At 36.8% G+C, this 22,958-nt stretch overlaps 1 protein-coding gene across 1 annotated transcript in view; it reads right to left on the bottom strand.

The window, feature by feature from the left end:
* MMP16 (matrix metallopeptidase 16) overlaps nt 1-22,958 on the bottom strand; it is a 299,850-nt gene that overhangs the window by 142,687 nt on the left and 134,205 nt on the right. Inside the window, exon 3 of the mRNA XM_033202547.1 lies at nt 15,511-15,633. Within this exon, the coding sequence (XP_033058438.1) occupies nt 15,511-15,633 (123 nt within the window). The remainder of the gene's footprint in view (nt 1-15,510; nt 15,634-22,958) is intronic.

A 22,958-nucleotide genomic window follows, 5' to 3' on the forward strand; every position in this document is an offset into this window, starting at 1 on the left:
CACATGGATAATATAACCAGAAAGATGGGAGCTCTAGAGAAGAATCCAAACAGAAATTAAGAAGGCCTTTGATAAGCTGATATTAGATTAAACATGGCAAAGGAAACAATCAGTGAGCTGTAAGATATGTCAATAGAAACATCCCAAATTGAAAAACAAATTGAAATGAATGTCTAATAGATAGATTTAATTTTTATATAGTTGTTTAATTCTTATTGAAAGAATTAAACAGATCGTTGAAAATTGAGTCTGTTTATTGTTAAAATTTTCCTTACTCACCTTATGTGGCAAGTCCTGCATATCCTCACCTATTTCATATATTCCAACTTTTATTTTTGTGGGAAACATTTCTCTTTTTTTAATATAAGAAGTTTATTTTCTATTCTTAGCTAATGAAGACTTCGTGTCAATTTGTAAGCATGTAAAGTTTATTATGGAGTATAACCTCATGTATATTATTATTTTTATAGGTTGCCCTTTCCTTTTTTCAGTATTGCTGGGTGTTACTGGATATTTCACTTTGAATTAAAGAGAGAGTGGAGATAGGACAATATATTGTATCTAATCTCTATCTCAGAGTATAATATTAGCTGTGAGTTTTTAGTAAATGCATTGAAGCAGCAAAAAAAGAGAATGAAAAAGAGAACAGAATAGCCAAGAACTGGAGAGAAAATACACACAATGAAAATACTAGGAGAAGAGAGAAAGAAATATAAGTAATAATGGTTGAGGATGTACCAAAATTAATAGCAGAAACCAAACCATAAATCTGGGAAACTCCGAAAACATGAAACAGAATAAATATTAAAAAAACTACACCTAAGCATATCATATTCAAAGCAGAAAACAAAAGACAAAAAGAAAACTCTGGAAAAAGCCAAACGGGGTTAAATACCTTATCTGTACAGGAACAAAGATACCAACTCTATTAAACCCCTCTTCAAGAACCATGTAAGCAAAAAGAAAGGGGGCTGAAATATTCAGTGTTTAAATAACAAAACCACCAACCTAGAACTCTGCATCCAGCGAAACTATCATTTAAAAGTGAAGTGGAAAAATGACTTTCTCAGACAAATAAAAACTAAAAACACTTGTCCACAGAATTGCCTTGCCAAAAAAAAGTAAGAGAAGTTCTTCAGAAAGAAGAAAAATGATGTTCATCAGAAATGCGTATCTCTTTAAAAAAGAAAGATCATGGCCGGGCGCGGTGGCTCAAGCCTGTAATCCCAGCACTTTGGGAGGCCGAGACGGGCGGATCACGAGGTCAGGAGATCGAGACCATCCTGGCTAATACGGTGAAACCCCGTCTCTACTAAAAAATACAAAAAACTAGCCGGGCGACGAGGCGGGCGCCTGTAGTCCCAGCTACTCGGGAGGCTGAAACAGGAGAATGGCGTGAACCGGGAGGCGGAGCTTGCAGTGAGCTGAGAGCCGGCCACTGCACTCCAGCCTGGGTGGCAGAGCAAGACTCCGTCTCAAAAAAAAAAAAAAAAAGAAAGATCATTAGGGAAGGAATAAATTAAAGTAAAATAAAGTATTTTATTATTCTTATTTTTTAACTGATTTAACAATAACTCTTCAAAATAATAACAGAAATAATTTATTGGGTTATTATAGCACATGGATAAATAAAATGAATAAAGAGAATGTTCTAAGAGACAGAAGAATTAAATTAGAAACTCTGTTATGAGATACCTGTAATACCTGTGAAGTAGTATAATGTTATGTGAAAGCAGACTTAGATTACTTGCACATCTATATTGCAAGCCCCAAGGCCACCACTTAAAAATAACTGTAAAAAGGAGCACAATTGACAGGCTAAGAGAAAATGAAAACATATAAAACGGTCAATTAAAACCAGAAAAGGAACTGAAAGGGGAAGACAAAAACAAATATAAAAAACCAATAACAACAGCAAATAGTTACAAATGTTGTAGGTATTAATCCAACTGCATCAATAGTCACTTTAAATGTGAATACTAGGACGGGCACGGTGGCTCACACCTGTAATCCCAGCACTTTGGGAGGCCGAGGCGGGCGGATCACCTGAGGTTGGGAGTTTGAGACCAGCCTGACCAACATGGAGAAAACCCATCTCTACTAAAAATACAAAATTAGTCTGGCGTGGTGGCACATGCCTGTAATCCCAGCAACTCGGGAGGCCGAGGCAGGAGAATCACTTGAACCTGGGAGGCAGAGGTTGCAGTGAGCTGAGATTGCACCATTTCACTCCAGCCTGGGCAATAAGAGTGAAACTCCATTACAAAAAAAAAAAAGTCAATACTAAATATACCGATAAAAATAGCATAGATTAAAAAAAAAATGAAACAAAAACAGAAAGCAAGTCCCAGTATATGTTTCTCGCAAGAAACCTGCCTTAAATATGAGGACACAGATAAATTAAGAGTAAATGTATGGAGAAAGATATATTATCTTTATGCACATTAAAAAAAAAAACCTAGGTTAGTCACATTAATTTAAGATATAGTAGATGTCATAGAAAAGAAAATTATTGGGGATAAAGAGTCATTACATAATGATAAAGGTCTCAATTTTCCAAGAAGATATTAGAACACTTAATGTGCAAGTGCCTAACAACATAGCAAGAACATATACGTTACAAAAATTGATAGAACTGCAAGAAAAAAATGCATGGAGCACTATTAGAGTTGGAGACTTCCAATATCACTCTATTTGATATCAAAACCAGGTAAAGATATATAAAAAAAGAAAATCTATGGATCAGTAACATTCATAAACACAGATGTAAAAATCCTCAAAAATGTCAGCAAATCAAATAGAACAATCTGTACAAAGAACTGTACATTATATCAAATTGAGAATTATCCCAGATACACAAGGCTGATTCAAGATTTGAAAAATCTATTAATGTAATATTTCACATCAAAAGTCAAAAGAAGAAAATTAGTATTATCATATCAGTAGATGCAGAAAAAGCATCTGTCAAAATCCAACACCTGTTCACAATATATACTTTTAGCAAACTAAGAATAGAGGGGGACTTCTTCTATTTGATGAACACCATCTAGTAAAGAATCTACAGTTTAAAACATACATGATGTTGAAGAACTATTTGTATTTCTCCTAAGATCAGAAAAGCCAATGAGTTCCGTTCTTACCACTCCTATTCAACACCATACTGGAAACACTAGCTAATGTAATGCAACAATAAAAAGAAATGAAAAGAGGAAGATTAGGAAGAAAAAAATATATACGACTGTCTTTGTTTACAGATGATATATCCTATATTGAAAAGTACCAATAACAACAAAAAGTCTCCTAGACTAATAAGAGATTATAGTAAAGTTGCAGAATATAAGGTAAATACCAAAAGTCAATTGTTTTTCCATATGCTAACAATACACAACTCAAATTTGATATGAAAAACATAATATCGGGCGGCGGAGCAAGATGGCCGAATAGGAACAGCTCCAGTCTCCAACTCCTGGCGCGAGCGACACAGAAGACCGGTGATTTCTGCATTTTCAACTGAGGTACTGGGGTCATCTCACTGGGGAGTGCCGGACAATCGGTGCTGGTCAGCTGCTGCAGCCGGACCAGCGAGAGCTGAAGCAGGGCGAGGCATTGCCTCACCTGGGAAGCGCAAGGGGGAAGGGAATCCCCTTTCCTAGCCAGGCGAACTGAGACACACAACACCTGGAAAATCAGGTAATTCCCACCCCAATACTGTGCTTTAAGCAAACGGGCACACCAGGAGATTATACCCACACCTGGCCAGGAGGGTCCCACGGCCACGGAGCCTCCCTCATTGCTAGCACAGCAGTCTGCGATCTAACCACAAGGCAGCAGCGAGGATGGGGGAGGGGCGCCCGCCATTGCTGAGGCTTAAGTAGGTAAACAAAGCCGCTGGGAAGCTCGAAATGGGTGGAGCTCACAGCAGCTCAGGGAAACCTGCTTGTCTCTGTAAACTCCACCTCTGGGGACAGGGCACAGCTAAAAAACAACAGTGGAAGCAGCAGAGGCCTGTGCAGACCCGAATGACTCTGTCTGACAGCTTTGAAGAGAGCAGTGGATCTCCCAAAACAGAGGCTGAGATCTGAGAACAGACAGACTGCCTGCTCAAGTGGGTCCCTGACCCCTGAGTAGCCTAACTGGGAGACATCCCCCACTAGGGGCAGTCTGACACCCCACACCTCACAGGGTGGAGTACATCCCTGAGAGGAAGCTTCCAAAGGAAGAATCAGACAGGTACACTCGCTGTTCAGCAATATTCTATCTTCTGCAACCTCTGCTGCTGATACCCAGGCAAACAGGGTCTGGAGTGGACCTCAAGCAATCTCCAACAGACCTACAGCTGAGGGTCCTGACTATTAGAAGGAAAACTACCAAACAGGAAGAACACCTATACCAAAACCCCATCAATACGTCACCATCATCAAAGACCAGAGGCAGATAAAACCACAAAGATGGGGAAAAAGCAGGGCAGAAAAGCTGGAAATTCAAAAAATAAAAGTGCATCTCCCTCTGCAAAGGAGCGCAGCTCATCGCCAGCAACGGATCAAAGCTGGTCAGAGAATGACTTTGACGAGATGAGAGAAGAAGCCTTCAGTCCATCAAACTTCTCAGAGCTAAAGGAGGAATTACGTACTCAGCGCAAAGAAACTAAAACTCTTGAAAAAAGAGTGGAAGAATTGATAACTAGAATAATTAATGCAGAGAAGGTCATAAATGAAATGACAGAGATGAAAACCATGACTCGAGAAATATGTGACAAATCCACAAGCTTCAGTAACCGACTTGATCAACTGGAAGAAAGAGTATCAGCGATTGAGGATCAAATGAATGAAATGAAGCGAGAAGAGAAACCAAAAGAAAAAAGAAGGAAAAGAAATGAACAAAGCCTGCAAGAAGTATGGGATTATGTAAAAAGACCAAATCTACGCCTGACTGGGGTGCCTGAAAGTGAGGGGGAAAATGGAATCAAGTTGGAAAACACTCTTCAGGATATCATCCAGGAGAATTTCCCCAACCTAGTAGGGCAGGCCAACATTCAAATTCAGGAAATACAGAGAACGCCACAAAGATACTCCTCGAGAAGAGCAACTCCAAGACACATAATTGCCAGATTCACCAAAGTTGAAATGAAGGAAAAAATCTTAAGGGCAGCCAGAGAGAAAGGTCGGGTTACCTGCAAAGGGAAGCCAAAGGGAAGCCCATCAGACTAACAGCAGACCTCTCGGCAGAAACTCTACAAGCCAGAAGAGAGTGGGGGCCAATATTCAATATTCTTTTTTTTTTTTTTTTTTTGAGACAGAGTCTCCCTCTGTCGCCCAGGCTGGAGTGCTGTGGCCGGATCTCAGCTCACTGCAAGCTCCGCCTCCCGGGTTCACGCTATTCTCCTGCCTCAGCCTCCCGAGTAGCTGGGACTACAGGCGCCCGCCACCTCGCCCGGCTAGTTTTTTTTGTATTTTTTAGTAGAGACGGGGTTTCACCATGTTAGCCAGGATGGTCTCGATCTCCTGATCTCGTGATCCGCCCGTCTCGGCCTCCCAAAGTGCTGGGATTACAGGCTTGAGCCACCGCGCACGGCCTCAACATTCTTAAAGAAAAGAATTTTCAACCCAGAATTTCATATCCAGCCAAACTAAGTTTCATCAGTGAAGGAGAAAAAAATCCTTTACAGATAAGCAAATGCTTAGAGATTTTGTCACCACCAGGCCTGCCTTACAAGAGACCCTGAAGGAAGTCCTAAACATGGAAAGGAGCAACCAGTACCAGCCATTGCAAAAACATGCCAAAATGTAAAGACCATCGAGGATAGGAAGAAATTGCATCAACTAATGAGCAAAATAATCAGTTAATATCATAATGGCAGGATCAAGTTCACACATAACAATATTAACCTTAAATGTTAATGGACTAAATGCTACAATTAAAAGACACAGACTGGCAAAATGGATAAAGAGTCAAGACCCATCAGTCTGCGGTATTCAGGGGACCCATCTCACATGCAGAGACATACATAGGCTCAATATAAAGGGATGGAGGAAGATCTACCAAGCAAATGGAGAACAAAAAAAAAAGCAGGGGTTGCAATCCTAGTCTCTGATAAAATAAACTTTAAACCATCAAAGATCAAAAGAGACAAAGAAGGCCATTACATAATGGTAAAGGGATCAATTCAACAGGAAGAGCTAACTATCCTAAATATATATGCACCCAATACAGGAGCACTCAAAATTCATAAAGCAAGTCCTTAGAGACTTACAAAGAGACTTAGACTCCCATACAATAATAATGGGAGACTTCAACACTCCACTGTCAACATTAGACAGATCAACGAGACAGAAAGTTAACAAGGATATCCAGGAATTGAACTCATCTCTGCACCAAGCGGACCTAATAGACCTAATAGAACTCTCCACCCCAAATCAACAGAATATACATTCTTCTCGGCACCACATCGCACTTATTCCAAAATTGACCACATAATTGGAAGTAAAGCACTCCTTAGCAAATGTCAAAGAACAGAAATTATAACAAACTGTCTCTCAGACCACAGTGCAATCAAACTAGAACTCAGGACTAAAAAACTCAATCAAAACCACTCAAATACATGGAAACTGAACAACCTGCTCCTGAATGACTACTGGGTGCATAACGAAATGAAGGCAGAAAAAAAGATGTTCTTTGAAACCAATGAGAACAAAGATACAACATACCAGAATCTCTGGGACACATTTAAAGCAGTGTGTAGAGGGAAATTTATAGCACTAAATGCCCACAAGAGAAAGCTGTAAAGATCTAAAATTAACACTCTAACATCACAATTAAAAGAACTGGAGAAGCAAGAGCAAACACATTCAAAAGCTAGCAGAAGGCAAGAAATAACTAAGATCAGAGCAGAACTGAAGGAGATAGACACAAAAAAACCCTCCAAAAAATCAATGAATCCAGGAGTTGGATTTTTGAAAAAATCAACAAAATTGACAGACCACTAGCAAGACTAATAAAGAAGAAAAGAGAGAAGAATCAAATAGACACAATAAAAAATGATAAAGGGGATATCACCACGGACCCCACAGAAATACAAACTACCATCAGAGAATACTATAAACACCTCTACGCAAATCAACTAGAAAATCTAGAAGAAATGGATAATTTCCTGGAACACTCTCCCAAGACTAAACCAGGAAGAATTTGAATCCCTGAATAGACCAATAGCAGGCTCTGAAATTGAGGCAATAATTAATAGCCTACCAACCAAAAAAAGTCCAGGACCAGATGGATTCACAGCTGAATTCTACCAGAGGTACAGAGAGGAGCTGGTACCATTCCTTCTGAAACTATTCCAATCAATAGAAAAAGAGAGAATCCTTCCTAACTCATTTTATGAGGCCAACATCATCCTGATACCAAAGCCTGGCAGAGACACAACAAAAAAAGAGAATTTTAGACCAATATCCCTGATGAACATCAATGCAAAAATCCTCAATAAAATATTGGCAAACTGGATTCAGCAGCACATCAAAAAGCTTATCCACCATGATCAAGTGGGCTTCATCCCTGGGATGCAAGGCTGGTTCAACATTCGCAAATCAATAAACGTAATCCAGCATATAAACAGAACCAAAGACAAGAACCACAAGATTATCTGAATAGATGCAGAAAAGGCTTTTGACAAAATTCAACAGCCCTTCATGCTAAAAACGCTCAATAAATTCGGTATTGATGGAACGTATCTCAAAATAATAAGAGCTTTTATGACAAACCCACAGCCAATATCATACTGAATGGGCAAAAACTGGAAAAATTCCCTTTGAAAACTGGCACAAGACAGGGATGCCCTTCTCACCACTCCTATTCAAGATAGTGTTGGAAGTTCTGGCTAGGGCAATCAGGCAAGAGAAAGAAATCAAGGGTATCCAGTTAGGAAAAGAAGAAGTCAAATTGTCCCTGTTTGCAGATGACATGATTGTATATTTGGAAAACCCCATTGTCTCTGCCCAAAATCTCCTTAAGCTGATAAGCAACTTCAGCAAAGTCTCAGGATACAAAATTAATGTGCGAAAATCACAAGCATTCTTAGACACCAGTAACAGACAAACAGAAAACCAAATCATGAATGAACTTCCATTCACAATTGCTTCAAAGAGAATAAAATACCTAGGAATCCAACTTACAAGGGATGTCAAGGACCTCTTCAAGGAGAACTACAAACCACTGCTCAGTGAAATAAAAGAGGTCACTAACAAATGGAAGAACATACCATGCTCATGAATAGGAAGAACCAATATCGTGAAAATGGCCATACTGCCCAAGGTTATTTATAGATTCAATGCCATCCCCATCAAGCTACCAATGATTTTCTTCACAGAATTGGAAAAAACTGCTTTAAAGTTCATATGGAACTAAAAAAGAGCCTGCATTGCCAAGACAATCCTAAGTCAAAAGAACAAAGCTGGAGGCATCACGCTACCTGACTTCAAACTATACCACAAGGCTACAGTAACCAAAACAGCATGGTACTGGTACCAAAACAGAGATATAGACAATGGAACAGAACAGAGTCCTCAGAAATAATACCACACATCTACAGCCATCTGATCTTTGACAAACCTGAGAGAAACAAGAAATGGGGAAAGGATTCCCTATTTAATAAATGGTGCTGGGAAAATTGGCTAGCCATAAGTAGAAAGCTGAAACTGGATCCTTTCCTTACCCCTCATACGAAAATTAATTCAAGATGGATTAGAGACTTAAATGTTAGACCTAATACCATAAAAACCCTAGAAGAAAACCTAGGTAATACCATTCAGGACATAGGCGTGGGCAAGGACTTCATGTCTAAAACACCAAAAGCAACGGCAGCAAAAGCCAAAATTGACAAATGGGATCTAATTAAACTAAAGAGCTTTTGCACAGCAAAAGAAACTACCATCAGAGTGAACAGGCAACCTACAGAATGGAAGAAAATTTTTGCAATCTACTCATCTGACAAAGGGCTAATATCCAGAATCTACAAAGAATTCAAACAATTTACAAGAAAAAAAAACAACCCCATCAAAAAGTGGGCAAAGGATATGAACAGACATTTCTCAAAAGAAGACATTCATACAGCCAACAGACACATGAAAAAATGCTCATCATCACTAGCCATCAGAGAAATGCAAATCAAAACCACAATGAGATACCATCTCACACCGTTAGAATGGGAATCATTAAAAAGTCAGGAAACAACAGGTGCTGGAGAGGATGTGGAGAAATAGGAACACTTTTACACTGTTGTGGGACTGTAAACTAGTTCAACCATTATGGAAAACAGTATGGCGATTCCTCAAGGATCTAGATTTAGATGTACCATATGACCAGCCATCCCACTACTGGGTATATACCCAAAGGATTATAAATCATGCTGCTATAAAGACACATGCACACGTATGTTTATTGCGGCACTATTCACAATAGCAAAGACTTGGAATCAACCAAATGTCCATCTGTGACAGACTGGATTAAGAAAATGCGGCACATATACACCATGGAATATTATGCAGCTACAAAAAAGGATGAGTTGTGTCTTTGTAGGGACATGGATGCAGCTGGAAACCATCAGTCTTAGCAAACTATCACAAGAACAGAAAACCAAACATCACATGTTCTCACTCATAGGTGGGAACTGAACAATGAGATCACTTGGACTCGGGAAGGGGAACATCACACACTGGGGCCTATCATGGGGAGGGGGAGGGGGGAGGGATTGCATTGGGAGTTATACCTGATATAAATGATGAATTGATGGGTGCTGACGAGTTGATGGGTGCAGCACACCAACATGGCACAAGTATACATATGTAACAAACCTGCACGTTATGCACATGTACCATAGAACTTAAAGTATAATAAAAAAAAAAGAAAAACATAATATCATTTAAATTAGCACCAGAAAAGTAAAATACTTAGAAATAAATCTATCAAAATATGCATATGAGAAAACTATAAAATTTTGATGAAAGAAATCAAAGTTCTCAATAAATAGGAAGATATCCACGTTCATGGATAAGAACACTATATACTGTTAAGATATCAGTTATTTCCAAGATGAACTATAGATACAATGCATGCAAAACTCATGGCAAGTTGTTTTGTGTGAATCAAGAAACTCTAATGTTTATATTGAAAGGCAAAAGACTCCAAATGCCCAGAAGAATACTTAAGAAAATAAACACAATCAGACAACAGAAACTACCTAATAGTAAGACTTACTATAAAGTCAGAGTAATCAACATAGAGTGAAATTGGATTAATAATAAATACATATATCAAAGGAACAAAGGAAAGTGCCCAGAAATTGACCACCACAAATAAAGTCAACCGAGCAAGGCAATACAATGGAGAAAGAATGATCTTTTTAACAAATGGTGTTAGAACAACTGGACATTCACAAGTAAAAGAAATGAATCTAGACGCTGACTTTATACACCTCTCAAACATTTATTCAAAAGAAATCAGAGACCTAAATGCAAAACATAAAACTACTAAACTTCTAGAATATAACACAGGAGAAAATCTAAGGACTTTGTGTTTACTGATGATTTTTAACATACAACACCAAAAGCACAATACAAGAAGGAAAAAAAATGCAAAGTCGGACATTATTATTATTATTATTATTATTATTTTTTTTTTTTTTTGAGACGGAGTCTCGCTCTGTCGCCCAGGCTGGAGTGCAGTGGCCGGATCTCAGCTCACTGCCAAGCTCCGCCTCCCGGGTTTACGCCATTCTCTCGCCTCAGCCTCCCGAGTAGCTGGGACTACAGGCGCCCGCCATCTCGCCCGGCTAATTTTTTGTATATTTTAGTAGAGACGGGGTTTCACCGTGTTAGCCAGGATGGTCTCGATCTCCTGACCTCGTGATCCGCCCGTCTCGGCCTCCCAAAGTGCTGGGATTACAGGCTTGAGCCACCGCGCCCGGCCAGTCGGACATTATTAAAATTACACTTCTGCTCTTAAAAAGAAATTTTAAAGAGAATAAAAAAAAGCCACAGATATGAAGAAAGTATTTGAAAACAGAACTGATGAAAGACTAACATACACAATATACAGAAAATCTTAAAATAAGCAAGTCAATTAAAAATTGATAGATCTCAACAGACACCTCGCCAAAGAAGATACAGAGATGGTAGGTAAATAAGCATATGAAAAGTTGCATCTTATGTCATTAGGGAAGTGCAAATTAAAACAATCTGTATCAATAAAATTGCTTATCTTAATAAACATAATTGATTTATAGTAATTGTTTTATCTCAATTATTTTATCTGAATAAAATATCACTAACTCTTTTTAGAATAACTACACGTGAATACACTGACAACACCATACACTGGGGGTGGGGCTTGTAGGTCTACAGTATCTCTCATTTACTGCTGGTAATAATGCAAAATGGGATAACCATGTCAGAAGACAGTTTGACAGTTTCTTACAAAGCGAACCATAGTCTTTTCACATATCAGCAATCACACTCCTTGGTATTTATCCAAATGAGTTGAAAAGTTATGCCTACACAAAAACCTGCACACAAATGTGTATACTGGCCTTATTTGTAATCTCCCCAAACTGGAAACAACCAAGATGACTTCAATAGGTGAATGAATAAACATACAATGGCACATTTATACAATGGATTATTGTTCAGAAATAAAAAATGAGCTATCAAGTCACAAAAAATGTGAGGGAACCTTAAGAGCCTATTGTCAAGTGAAAGAGGCCAGTCTGAAAAAAAGCTACATTCTCTATAGTTCCAACTATATGACATTCTAGAAAACGCAAAACGATGGAGACATTAAAAAAAAAAATCCAGTGCTGGTCAGGGCTTTGGGAAGAGGACAGAAGGGATAAATAGGTGAAACACTGAAATTTTAGGGAAGGAAAACTATTCTGTATGATATTATATTGGTAGATAAATGACATTATACATTTGTCAAAACCTATAGAACCATACAACATAGTGTAAACTATGAACTTAAGTAGCAATAATGTACCAGTACTGGCTCATCAATTTTACCTAATCTACTATGCTAATGCAAGATGTTAATACTAGGAGAAAAACCATTTGTATTGGTAGAGTATGTAAGGGATGGAGGAGAGGGTACACAGTAACTCTGTGAATTCTCTGTACTATCAATTTTTCTGTAAATGCAAAATTGTTCTGAAAATAAAATCTAATTTTAGGCTGACTATATTTGTTAATTATTTCTAAACAATCATCAGAATTTCTTCTGGGTTTACCATATAGAAATATATATAAACTCAGACTAATGATAGTTTGTTTCTTTTCAAATCATGTATCTTTTACTTCCGTTTCTTTCTTTACCTCTATTTGTAGTTTTACAATGTTGCTGAATAGAGGAGAGGTAGCAGATATTGGTTTTGCTTCTTAAAGATTTTACCAACATTTTGTATGTGAACTATATAACAAAAGTGTAGTATTTTTCATAGATGTCATTTTTCTGTTAACAAAACGTACTTCTTTTTTTTTTTTTTTTGAGATGGCGTTTCACTCTCGTCACCTAGGCTGGTGTGCAATGGCGCAATCTCGGCTCACTGAAACCTCTACCTCCTGGGTTCAAGTGATTCTCCTGCCTCAGTCTCTGGAGTAGCTGTGATTACAGGCATGTACTACCACACCCAGCTTTTTTTTTTTTTTTTTTTTTAAGTAGAGATGGGATTTCTCCATGTTGGCCAGGCTGATCTCAAACTCCCAAGTTCAGGTAATCTGCCCTTCTTAGCCTCCCAATGTGCTGAGATTACAGGTGTGAGCCACTGTGCCCGGCCCAAAATGTACTTTTTTGCTTTGATTCCTGCTTATCAAAAATGGATGGTAAATTTCCTTGGCCACTTTTCTGTATCTATTAAGGTAATCATAAGAAGTTTCTTATTTAATACTCTATGTTACTGCCAAGACAGAAGTTCAACATCTCTCTACTTGACCTACATGCTCACATACCTCCTAAATTTCCTAATTTCCCTCTACTTTTGGTTTTTAGATTTTTTCCTTTTATTTCAGCTCAACAATGCTTTTAAGATATATATTTAGTTTTACAAATCTAATATATCTCATCCAAGTTTTACCCTAATTGGTAGTATATTTTAGGCTTTCTATTCTGCCATGTGACCATTCTTCATCAAAATCTACAAATGCTTTTCATGGTGTATCCATGGGCTGGGTGTGCTGGCTCACTCCTGTAATCTCTGCACTTTGGAACGCCAATGCAGGAGGATCACTTGAGCCCAGGAGTTCAAGACCAGTCTGGGCAACATGGTAAAACTCTATCTCTGGAAAAAAAAAAAAAAAAAAGCAAAAATTATCTCGGCATGGTTGTGCACACCAATAATCCCAGCTACTCAGTGGGCTAAGGCAGGAGGATCCTTTGAGCCTGAGGATCCTTTGAGGCAGAGTTTGTAGTGAGCCAAGATCACACCACTGCACTTGGGACTGAGCGACAGAGTGAGGCCTTGTCTCCAAAAAAAAAGAAAAAAAAGAATCCATGTTTTCCTCTCAGAAAGCACTGTCACCACTAATTCCACTAATGGCAAAAGGGTTATTAGAGAAGAGACATACACATTACAGCTATTGGGAAAATAACTATATATTCCATATCAACTTATTGGTATAATACTTTCTTAATTCTGCTTTGGAAATACAGATCGTAGAGATGGTAAAACAAATATGTGAAATAAAAAACCAAAAGTAGAGGGAAATTAGGAAATTTAGGAGGCATGTGAGCATGTAGGTCAAGTAGAGAGATGTTGAACTTCTGTCTTGGCAGTAACAGAGTATTAAATAAGAAACTTCTTATGATTACCTTAATAGATACAGAAAAGTGGCCAAGGAAATTTACCATCCATTTTTGATAAGCAGGAATCAAAGCAAAAAAGTACATTTTGGGCCGGGCACAGTGGCTCACACCTGTAATCTCAGCACATTGGGAGGCTGAGGAGGGCAGATTACCTGAACTTGGGAGTTTGAGCAAATTTAAATGATAGTGAATACCAACTTCATGGGCTTGGCCTAAAGCTGCTTCATCTTTAATTTTTCTTATCTGCAGAAATAATTAAAGTAAGTAGCATAAGACAATAATCTAGGAGCATAAGACAATAATCTAGGAGCTGTGTAAGAAGACAGCATAAGAATATAAAAGAAGACAGAAAAGTGTTCCCAGGCCAGGCACGGTAGGTCACATCTGTATCCCAGCACTTTGGGAGGCTGAGGAGGGCAGATCACTCAAGGTCAGGACTTCAAGACCAGCCTGGCCAACATGGGGGAATCCTGTGTCTACAAAAAATACAAAAGTTAGCTGGGCATGGTGGTCCACGCCTGTAATCCCAGCTACTTGGGAGGCTGAGGTAGGAGAATTGCTTGATTCTGGGAAGTGGAAGTTGCAGTGAGCTGAGATTGTGCCACTGCACTCCAACCTGGGTGAAGGAGTGAGACTCTGTTTCAGAAAAAGAAAAAAACAAAGTATCTCCCAAATAACCAAAATACGTTCAAGTGACATGTTCCAGTTATATAAGTAGAAAATCAATATATTGAAGGCTTTTGTTTTATCTTTAATCATATACAAAGGGGTATTTACATGAAGAATAATATTTTAAAAATTATCATTTCTATTCACATAATCTGACAGAGATGATTCCTGACATTCTACCCTCTCGCCAAAGTACCTTTCCCCTTCGCCCATTGGTTTAACAAATTCTTTCTTTTCCTATGGGTTTTAGTTGAAAAGCTATTTCTTTAGGGTAATCTCATCTGGTTTTCTAGAATGGGTTGGATGACCCTGATTTACATTTCTCTTGCATACTGCCCTTTCTTTTTATAACAAGCATCGTATTTATATTACTATTCAACTTCTTTTGACTGTAAATTCCATGAGGACAAACAGGGTCCTCATGTTTTATTTGTTGCTACATCTCCAGGCCTTAGCATTGTTCTTTGTTCATACTGGGACTCAATAAGCAGTTGTTCAATTACAAAATGAATAACTGTGAAAATCCATTAATAACAATTGTCACTCTAGGTTGGAAAATACTTTCTTACTGAAGACAAAACCACTTGCACAATTAAGAAAAAGATAAAAAGCAAAATGGTTAGACTATATTAAACACTGATTAATTATTGCAACATTCTGTTTAAATAGCAGTTATTTACATATCATTTGATTATTTTAGAGATTATAAATATTTATCAAAGAATGTAATATGTTAGAACATTCATTTAAAGTCCCTCATAATATTGACATTCATTCAAGAAGCTGGAAGAGTTTACAAAAGAGCCCAAGTGTTTCAGAGTGTCTACATGGTATCTAATGAACAATTTACTCTCCTCTCAATAGCAATTTTAAGTCTCTTATGTTAACATTATACCCCTATATATTAACATGTAGCAACGAGCAGAAGATACTGAACTATGTGTCAAAACAAATAGTAATGAAAAACGGGGAAAAGGGGAGATTAATCATGAGTTCTTATACCTGTAAGTGATGTGCTTGTGCTGCCATTTCTGTCCTGTCAATGCATATCGCTTTCGACGAATATGAAATTTGGAGCTACCCCTTGTCTGGTCAGGTACACCGCATCGGGGCTTCTTCATCCAGCTGAAAAAAAAAAAAAAAAAAAAAAGCAGTATTTTCCAGTTATTTACTAATAACCCTAATCATTAAATTCAAAAGGAAATCAATTAAGAGGTTAATCTGAGACAGTGATGATGAAAATGGCAAACTATAAAGTAAAGGGAACACTGAATTTTCTTGCACTTTGAATCTAAGTAGATAGCATAGTTTTTCCTGAATGATCAAGAATCACTAGTTTACTATTCAGATCCTTTAGATAATTTTCTTCTCTCTGATTTATTTTGAGCTAACTGTAGACAGAGGTACTCTAAAGCTTCTAAGAATTTGCTGTTAACAAGGTATATAATCTTGGGCAAGTCTTTAATTCCTAGAGTTACTCATAAAATGCCACTAAGGAGTATTCCATCTTTAACATTCAAAGATTATTCTAATCTATTACCTGAGTTTAAATGCCACGATTCAAGAGGATATATGCTACTCTGTTCTAATTTACATAGCAGTCAACTGTTTGTTCAAATAAAATATTCATTTCTCTACCTTTTCTTCTTTACATTTGATCATTATTTCATTTCCAAGTAGTAGCCACTTGCTTTGAATATTTGATAAATAACCAAATTCAATGCTTAAAAATATTTTTCTGGATATGAGGTTTTGCACTCATGAGACTAAGGTTTAATGTATTTCAATTTGAAAAGGAAACGCTGCTTTTAATTTATTAATCTTAATACATATACAGATAAAATAGTCTAATTTCTCTTCTAGAGAGTCTCATTGGACCACTGTCACATTTTCTATCTATTCTTGCATCTCATCTTAGTAGAAAGATTTTCATGATTTGGGGGGTAGTTTTTCTTTAGTGTTTTATAAAGTGACTTTACTGTTTATTAGTCCCTTTATTTTAATAACTACAAAGGTAAAGCAGAAAATTCATAGTGCTACATGGTTCAGAAAGTAGAAATTAAAAACAATTTTTGGAGTATTTGCTTTACAATTTCTACACTTTTTAAATGGAAAAGGAGTGATCATAGAGATGACTCTCTAAGTCATTTACACATTAAGTAATTTACATGTGAAGTAATTTACATGTTATGCAACAAAATCAAATAATCCGCTATTACAAACATAATAACTTTCTGCATCAGTGAAATAATAACTTTTACTTCTTAAGAAAGATGGCACGTTTCCAGAAAACATTAAAAGATTCTGCTTTCTTATTCTGACCCCAGTAATGTAGACCATGCAGTTACCAGAATTAACAAATTCCATCCTAGTTTAAATGCATTGTAGAGTTACTTCAGAAAGTCATTCTTCCCCTTTAAGTCCCCGAATTAAAAAATACATCTTGTAAATGCTAAATTCTAAGAGGCTATCCAGCTTTATGGAACTGAGCCTGAGGAGGTGAGATCAGAGGCCTCTCATTTTAACTAACACTCCCATGGTATTTCTAAACACAATGAATTTGAGAATTTGAGAGATATTTCACTATATTGTAAAACACTCAAGAGAAGGGGTTTTAGTATTCTCAGTATCTTGCACAACTCCTGGCATAGGAGAAATATCTAGATACTGATTTAACTAACAATTAAGTATTAATGGTGTGCCTACGATGATTTAAGTTGCTTTTATATGTGGGTATTAATTATATTCTCAAAAAATTATAATATTCCTAAGGTAGGTACTTACCTCATTGAAAGTACTGGGAGAACAAACAATATGTAATTATGAAATATGAATATATTTACTTAATGTGGGATATGGTTACATTCACATTTAGCTAAGGAAAACATTTAAGTAAGCAATCTGTAAAAAAACAAAGAAACCTGAAATGGATAGCTGGGTAAAATTTGAAACAATAGAATTAACTATTGTCAGAATAAAATGTATTTTCAATAAGGGTATAGTCTCTAAAATTACTTTAGTATGTATAAAATTGAAAAATGAAGGCAGTGATGTCATGCTTTTGTTGGAGTCAGTAAAAGATTTCTTTGTGAAGTGTATGCATCTTTCAAAGAACAGATTTTTGGTTTTTTTTTGAGTCCGAGTTTTGCTCTTGTTGCCCAGGCTGGAGTGCAATGGCATGATCTCGGCTTACCACAATCTCCGCCTCCCTGGTTCAAGTAATTCTCCTGCCTCAGCCTCCCGAGTAGCTGGGATTACAGGCATGCACCACCACACCCGGCTAATTTTGTATTTTTAGTAGAGACAGGGTTTCTTCATGTTGGTCAGGCTGGTCTCAAACTCCCGAGCTCAGGTGATCTGCCTGCCTCAGCCTCCCAAAGTGGTGGGATTACAGGCGTGAGCCACAATGCCCAGCCCCAAAACCAGATATTTTAGGGAGGAATATTAGGTTCCTGTGCTAAAAGACATTTCTGCTGAATTCCTTATTTAAGTCTTGGGCTTTTGCCCACTTCATATAGTTATTTGCTTGTGTTCTAACTATTTGTTCATTTACCCATCTCATCCTGATTTATTCATCCTACAATATTTTTGAGCTTTTACAACATGCTAACATATATAAAAGAAAGTATGGATTAAAAGATGAAGAAAGAAAGAGCCCCTTCCTTACTGAGCTCATAGCACACAGGTAAGACATGTATCATTTAAAAAGTACAATATAATGGGGTAAGTGCTCTCATACCTCCATCTAGATATCCTGTCATCATCTCTAATGTTATACGTAATACAAAGAAAATGATATTCCTACCCCAAACTTTCACCAATTTATCTGATGCCTCATCTTAACCGAAAGCCTTAGCATCTTCTAATGCCCCACCAGATATCCAGGTATAATCCTCTACTACTACTTCCTCACATCCAACCAATCACAGTCTAGTCCCTTCGACCCTCAAAATGTCTCTTATATCTCTCACTCTCAACACTTCCTTCATTTTCACTACTAACAATACATTTTTCCAAAGCAAAGGTGTGTTCTCTACATGTTCTGAGCATGAAATACCTTTGTAAAAAGAATCTGATTTAGGTCTACTTAGTGAGGGTGTTCCCTGCCCTCCTTCTCAAAATCCACTCGAATTTCTACAGAACCAAAACTCTTTCTGCCCTTACATGCAGTGACCTCTGTCTGGAATACTTTTCACTCCTTGTTCACCCTGAGAATCCTAATCATTCTTTAATAGTCATCTCACACAGATATAGTTTACCACCCCAATGCAGCATGTCTTATAATGTGTATCCTGATTTGTATGTGTCTGTCTCTATCTGCCACTGACCTGTGAGTGAGGGTAGAGAGCCAAGCACGAGGTCAGTGCCTAGTGAAGTCGCCAATAAGGAACATGAAGCAAATGAACTAAGTCTGTATGTCATTTTGCATATACTGATCATTTCGACAATCCTACATATTTCTTGGGACTTCATAACTTTCTCCAACTCTGCGCTTTTAACAAATGATTATTGCAGAGATAGTACATGGACACTTATATAAAACAAAATCACAAAGTAGATAATTTACACATAAGAAATAAGCATAACATATATAATATAATACCAATTAATGATTTAATGAAAATAACTCTGAATGAAGATTGGTAAAGTTGAGAATACACTATGTTAACTTCACCAGTATTTGTATGTAAACATTCTGGCACAGAAATATTAGTGGGTATTACCTACTCAAAGTATGTAAAATACCATAAATATGATCAAAGCACATCACACTACTGAACATGACACAGAATCTGAGCTAAATCAGTCTTCAGGCTTTTGTATGTGACTTTAAACATTTGATTTCATAAGCAGGCAGGTCCTTTCTTATGGAAATTCTAAAGTTCCCAATGGATATAAAGAATGGTCAGTGTTTAACAGGACTCATCAATGTATGAAATGTTGTCTAATATTAAATGCAAAACTGGCATGTTAATGTTTTTATTCAGTTAGAGTCTAGCAGCCAGGTTCATTTCCAATTGCCCAAATAGATAATATAAATTTATTAGGCACCAAAATGTTAGTAGCACTCAAATATCAATTTGATAAATCCCATATATACCTGTTTACACAAAAAGCAGGACTATATAACTACATATATCCACATACAAAGTTAACATATAAGTGTATCATATATATATGTGTGTGTGTGTATATATACACACACACACATATATATTGCATATACACACACACACACACACACACACATATATATTGCTTATTACCAACTGGCAACTTGGTAAAATCTAGTTGCCACCTTTTTTTAAAGCTTTCAATAACGTTATTTTCAGGCAGCACTTTTTTGTGACAGTATCATTGCTTAAACACAGTTATTTTTTCAGTGTGTCAACACACAACTCATATAACTGTGCTTTTTCTTTTTCTTGACTGACTCATTTGTAAGAAATTTTAAGTTGACATCCCAAACAAACAAAGACATGGGGAAGGGGCACTGCAGCGTGTGGTAGAGGGTTAACTAAGAAAGGCATTTTGTAATTATCAAGGTGTAAATAATGGCATGGCTTCAATTTTCATAAATGAAATACTGATTTAATTTTTGAGAATTTTAGAGAATTTTAAAATGAGGTGGGCAAATCATTATGTCCTCATTTAAGTTAACTCAACTTAAAAAGAAAAAAAAAATCTAAATCAGTGCTTTTTAGAGGAGTATAAAAATTGAAAGCAGGGATCCAGGTGCCATACTGTAGAGTTACCTTGCTGGCACCACTGACTGACTCACTAGGCCTATGACAATAGTCAGGTTACCGTTTCTTTTTATACTTCAGTTTCCGCATCTTTAAAGGAGATGACAATATTACCTCTCTTAATGGGTTACTGTGAAGAATGAATTAGTTAAATTATTTAAAACACTTAAAATAGTGTCTAGCAGGCAGTAACTACTATTATTAACTTACAATTCCAATTCTAATAACTATTATTATTTTACAAATATCAGGAAGTAGTTATACCGGTGGTAATCATAGTAGAAGCAGCAGCAGCAGCAGCAGCAGCATACAAATAATAGTGTGCTTCACCTCCCTTTGACCTGTATGAATGTTATTTAACACAGGGATTTTCTTGGTACTTTGATAACAGAAATGTAAGTAAACAGCTTCACTGTTCCCTGTTTTATGTAAGTGAAGTAGCCAGAAGCTTCTAGACAGTTTGGTGTGTATACACACACACACATATATATTGCATATACACACACACACACACACACACACACATATATATTGCTTATTACCAACTGGCAACTTGGTAAAATCTAGTTGCCACCTTTTTTTAAAGCTTTCAATAACGTTATTTTCAGGCAGCACTTTTTTGTGACAGTGTCATTGCTTAAACACAGTTATTTTTTCAGTGTGTCAACACACAACTCATATAACTGTGCTTTTTCTTTTTCTTGACTGACTCATTTGTAAGAAATTTTAAGTTGACATCCCAAACAAACAAAGACATGGGGAAGGGGCACTGCAGCGTGTGGTAGAGGGTTAACTAAGAAAGGCATTTTGTAATTATCAAGGTGTAAATAATGGCATGGCTTCAATTTTCATAAATGAAATACTGATTTAATTTTTGAGAATTTTAGAGAATTTTAAAATGAGGTGGGCAAATCATTAATGTCCTCATTTAAGTTAACTCAACTTAAAAAGAAAAAAAAAATCTAAATCAGTGCTTTTTAGAGGAGTATAAAAATTGAAAGCAGGGATCCAGGTGCCATACTGTAGAGTTACCTTGCTGGCACCACTGACTGACTCACTAGGCCTATGACAATAGTCAGGTTACCGTTTCTTTTTATACTTCAGTTTCCGCATCTTTAAAGGAGATGACAATATTACCTCTCTTAATGGGTTACTGTGAAGAATGAATTAGTTAAATTATTTAAAACACTTAAAATAGTGTCTAGCAGGCAGTAACTACTATTATTAACTTACAATTCCAATTCTAATAACTATTATTATTTTACAAATATCAGGAAGTAGTTATACCGGTGGTAATCATAGTAGAAGCAGCAGCAGCAGCAGCAGCAGCATACAAATAATAGTGTGCTTCACCTCCCTTTGACCTGTATGAATGTTATTTAACACAGGGATTTTCTTGGTACTTTGATAACAGAAATGTAAGTAAACAGCTTCACTGTTCCCTGTTTTATGTAAGTGAAGTAGCCAGAAGCTTCTAGACAGTTTGGTGTGTATACACACACACACACACACACACACACACACAATCTGAAAGTGTCCATTAGTTTCAGTAAAAAAAAAATTTAAAAAGTATTTAATAAGTTGGGCATTCATGCCAAAGACATAAGGCCACTCACTGAATGACTCTAAGAGGTGCCCTTAGGTTATAGTCCTTGTACTGGGAATCCTGTAGTGGTGCTGCAGAAACGCAGTGCTTCAACAAAATACCAGGGAAACACCATCCCTTGCAGCTAGAGCTCTGCCACACAGTGGCTCTGTGTACATACACCTACCTTTACCATGAGAAAAGAAAATGACTGCCAAATACATATGTTGTACTTTATCAATAAGTTCTCCAAGACAATATTCACCAGGATAATATGTTAAACAAGTTTCCATTCTCCATACTTTTCCAGGTTTTAGTTAAAAGTACAAATAATATTTACTATTTTTAGTAGTCCCCAAAAGATCCTTCTAAAAATTTTAAAATATACTTATTTTAATTACTTTAAAAAATCCTTAGGTTTTGTTTGTATTCATAGAGTCAAGTCCAGTTGTAATGGAAAGATTTTTAAAAGTAAATTAACTTAGGGCTAAAAATGTGGCTGACAGGTCATTCCAGTCCAGAGTTTCTTTTTTCTACAGACTCATTAACTGCCTGTATAGACACCCAGGTTATTCACAAGATTGCAATGGCGAAGTTAAAGTACCTAAATACCTGAGCAAGAACAAAAGTATATTAAGCCACTATGATCTTCAATGTGAACACAATTTCAGTGTCAGCTCTTACCAATTATTTCAACATTTTGAAAATTCTTTTGAAAATTCTTTTGAAGAGAATTCTTCCAATTCTTTCAGAACAGGAATCTAAGGTCCCTGCTCACTAGCTATCAACCTTCCTTCTGCTGCCACCAAAACATGGACTGACCTATCCTATAACGTCATCGTGTTTTAATGCCATGGGTATATTCAGAAATAAAAAGAAGAACATCAATTGATCAAGAACATATCTTTTATATCCAAACTGAAAAAGAAGATAGAGAATACTCCCTTGGCAATTTAGACAAAAGAATAAAAATCATAAAACATATTGATAAGCCCAAAATGCTGGGGTTCTTGGTACATCTAAATAAATATTTCAATTATCAAATTAGGAGTCCAAATATCACATAGTTTCATTGAAATGACTTGAAAAAACTACTTATTCAACCTTAAATAAATTTT

Source organism: Trachypithecus francoisi, unplaced genomic scaffold (assembly GCF_009764315.1).
Source record: "Trachypithecus francoisi isolate TF-2019V2 unplaced genomic scaffold, Tfra_2.0 Lachesis_group7, whole genome shotgun sequence".
Lineage (NCBI taxonomy): Eukaryota > Metazoa > Chordata > Mammalia > Primates > Cercopithecidae > Trachypithecus > Trachypithecus francoisi.